At 52.9% G+C, this 2,823-nt stretch overlaps 1 protein-coding gene across 1 annotated transcript; it reads right to left on the bottom strand.

The window, feature by feature from the left end:
* Positions 1–300: 300 nt before the first annotated feature.
* On the bottom strand, positions 301–2,386 carry LOC127009847 (tripartite motif-containing protein 65-like). Its single transcript, XM_050883215.1, has one exon. It carries the CDS (start codon positions 2,151–2,153, stop codon positions 474–476), a length of 1,680 nt encoding a protein of 559 aa, XP_050739172.1. The 5' UTR covers positions 2,154–2,386; the 3' UTR covers positions 301–473.
* Positions 2,387–2,823: the final 437 nt, after the last annotated feature.

Genomic DNA, 2,823 nt, shown 5'->3' with positions numbered 1-2,823 from the left:
ATGTTTGTATTTTACGGGTATGATTATAATTTGATTCTGGATGGAAGGATAAATAGTCCGCTTAGAAGTTACAAAGAGGCCTGCCAAAAACATCAGTTTAACGGGCCAAGCCATAGCAAAACCATTTCTTTGAAGGTATTATACAAAATATGTATTGATATGGCTAATAAACTTTTGAATTTGAATTTGATTTGAGAGAGAGAGAGAGAGAGAGAGAGAGAGAGAGAGAGAGAGAGAGAGAGAGAGAGAGAGAGAGAGAGAGAGAGAGAGAGAGAGAGAGAGAGAGAGAGAGAGAGAGAGAGAGAGAGAGAGAGAGAGAGAGAGAGAGAGAGAGAGAGAGAGAGAGAGAGAGAGATTTCCTACAGAGCACAGGAATGTAGGGACAAATCGAGACATTATATCAAGTGTTCATGTAATGCAGAAAATATCACCCCGGATGTTACAAGAATGCAGCGAGGAATGGAGACATTATATCAAGTGTTTATGAAATGATTAATATATAAAAAAACATGAACGACCCAAAAAATACAGGATAACATCAAAACACTAACGATAATCAAGTCCATATTGTCGCTGTGGTGGTGGTGGTGGTGGTGGTGGCCACTACTCAACACCACGCCACAGTCCGCCACAGTCACCTCCGTAATGTCCCTGTGTTGGGCTGCCTCGGCCACCACGTGCAGTCCGTCCACCACCTCACCGAAGACACGACGCGAGCCACGACCATCCTGAGAGTCTCTGGTGTAGATGCCAAAGTCACCACACTCACCCCGGGTAGGGTCAGTCCACCGCAGCCCAAACACAGCCCCCCCCCGGCCTGACTTACGGTACTCACCCTCATCAAGGCCAGGCAGCAGGACGGATGATCCACGACCATCGTTACTTTCGTAGTCCCCGCCCATCACAAACTCTCCTGCCTGCCCCTTCTTTCCCACCCCGCACAACCTGGTGTTAACGTAGGAGGGGCCGCGCTGCCCCGTGCACAACAATAAGAACTGTCTGCCCCGCGGGGTGTCGGGGCTCAGACGGATTTGGACCCGCCGCGGCGAGCTGCCCGGCCAGGACAGGTCCAGGAACACCGTGCAGGGGGGGGAGGGCGGCACAACCTCGTTCACCTGCAGGGTTGCCGCGCCCCGTGGCGGGGGATGGTCCTTCAGGGTGTGGAGGCACAGTTGGCCGGCTTCAAGGCTTATTCTTGCGTGTTGGCGATGACCTTCCGCTTGGTAGACAGCAAAAACCGGACCAGCCTCCATCAGGCGCCTGGCGGGCTGCGTCAGGCTACGGAGGTCCTCGGCCGTCAAGCTCCCTGTACAGATGAGGTGCAGTCTGTCCATGACGGTGGATTCTGGGTCTGCCTGGGGCCTGGGCTCCTCTGTAGTAAGTGTTTCCAGAGCTGCCTGAACAGCCTCCAGGGCTGCACTAGATGCCACGTTCACCTTGCTGGCGGTGGTGACGGTGTTGGCATCAGGAAAACACTCTCGGCACTCCTGCACCGCCTGCTCTGCCTCGCAAGCGCAACGAACCATTTCAGTCACCGCCGCGCCTGCTTCTTGCTCTGTTGTAAGGGTGCGCAACGTCTCCAGCACGGCCTGCAGCCCCTGCTCCTCCTTCTTCAGCTCCTCCTCCTTGGCCGCCGCACGGAACTCTTCCTGCCGCAGGAGCTCCCTGGCACTCCTGCTCTCGTCCACCAGTACCAGTAGCCTGTCTTCCAACTGCTGCTGCCGCTCGCCCCAGCCTGCCAGGGTCGTCTGGTACTGGTCTAGCTGCAACTGAGCCTCCCGGCAGGCGGTGATGGCGGCCACAACTGTGGCCTCCTGTTCCTGCAGGAAGGAACGCATTTTCTTGGAGAGACCCGCCGCCTCCTTCTTGCTAGATGCTGCTGCTGCTGCTGCTGCTCCTTCCCCTTCCCCGGCACTGGGTGGCGGCGAGACTGCTGCTGCTGCTGCCACCTTAGCGTCTCTCATCATCCTTATGAGGGCCTCAATAGCATAGCTGACAGGGAACTGCCCTCCCTCGGGCACGGCGTGGCTGACGCGGCACTCTGGGCAGGCAATACGGCCCTGCTCCTCCAGCTGATCTACGCACAGCGTGCAGAGAGTGTGGCCACAGGGCAGGGTGCGCGGCCGGTGCACGGTGCCATCATAGCCTGTCATGCACACTGGACACTCCGCAGGGTTGCTGATATTTTCATGTTCTTCTTACCCCGTCTCCGCCGTGCCTTCCTACCGCCCCTCCCTGCAGCCTCCATGACGCTGTTGTTGGTGGTGGTGGTGGTGTTGAGGGGCTGTGATGGTCTGACACACTCTTCTCGCCGTGGCAGTGTTCCGTGAGGTGGTCACGGGCGTGGTGGGTAGACACTCTTCTTTCGGGCTCTGCCTGGGAATGGCAGTCGCTGAGTGCTGCTCACGACCATCAGTGTGCTGATAGTTTCCAAGGAGACTATCACTACAGCCTTGGTGCCTCTGTGCTGATGTTGATGATGATGTGGCAAGGAGGGAGGGCAGGTGTGTGTGTGTGTGTGTGTGTGTGTGTACTAATTTTTCTGTGTGTGTGTGTGTGTGTGTGTTATTTTTTCTGTGTGTGTGTGTGTGTGTGTGTGTGTGTGTGTGTGTGTGTGTGTGTGAGTGCTATTTTTTCCGTATGTGTGTGTGTGTGTGTGTGTGAGTGCTAATTTTTCTGTATAATAATGATAATAATAATAATAATAATAATAATAATAATAATAATAATAATAATAATAATAATAATAATAATAATAATAATAATAATAATAATAATAATAATAATAATAATAATAATAATAATAATAATAATAATAATAAT

This window comes from Eriocheir sinensis, chromosome 42 (genome assembly GCF_024679095.1).
Source record: "Eriocheir sinensis breed Jianghai 21 chromosome 42, ASM2467909v1, whole genome shotgun sequence".
Lineage (NCBI taxonomy): Eukaryota > Metazoa > Arthropoda > Malacostraca > Decapoda > Varunidae > Eriocheir > Eriocheir sinensis.
Note: the sequence above shows the minus strand (reverse complement) of the source record. Positions and strands in the feature narration are given on the sequence as shown.

Excerpts from the sequence above, each read along its gene's own strand:
- LOC127009847 (XM_050883215.1), bottom strand. The coding sequence starts at position 2,153 with ATGACAGGCTATGATGGCACCGTGCACCGGCCGCGCACCCTGCCCTGT.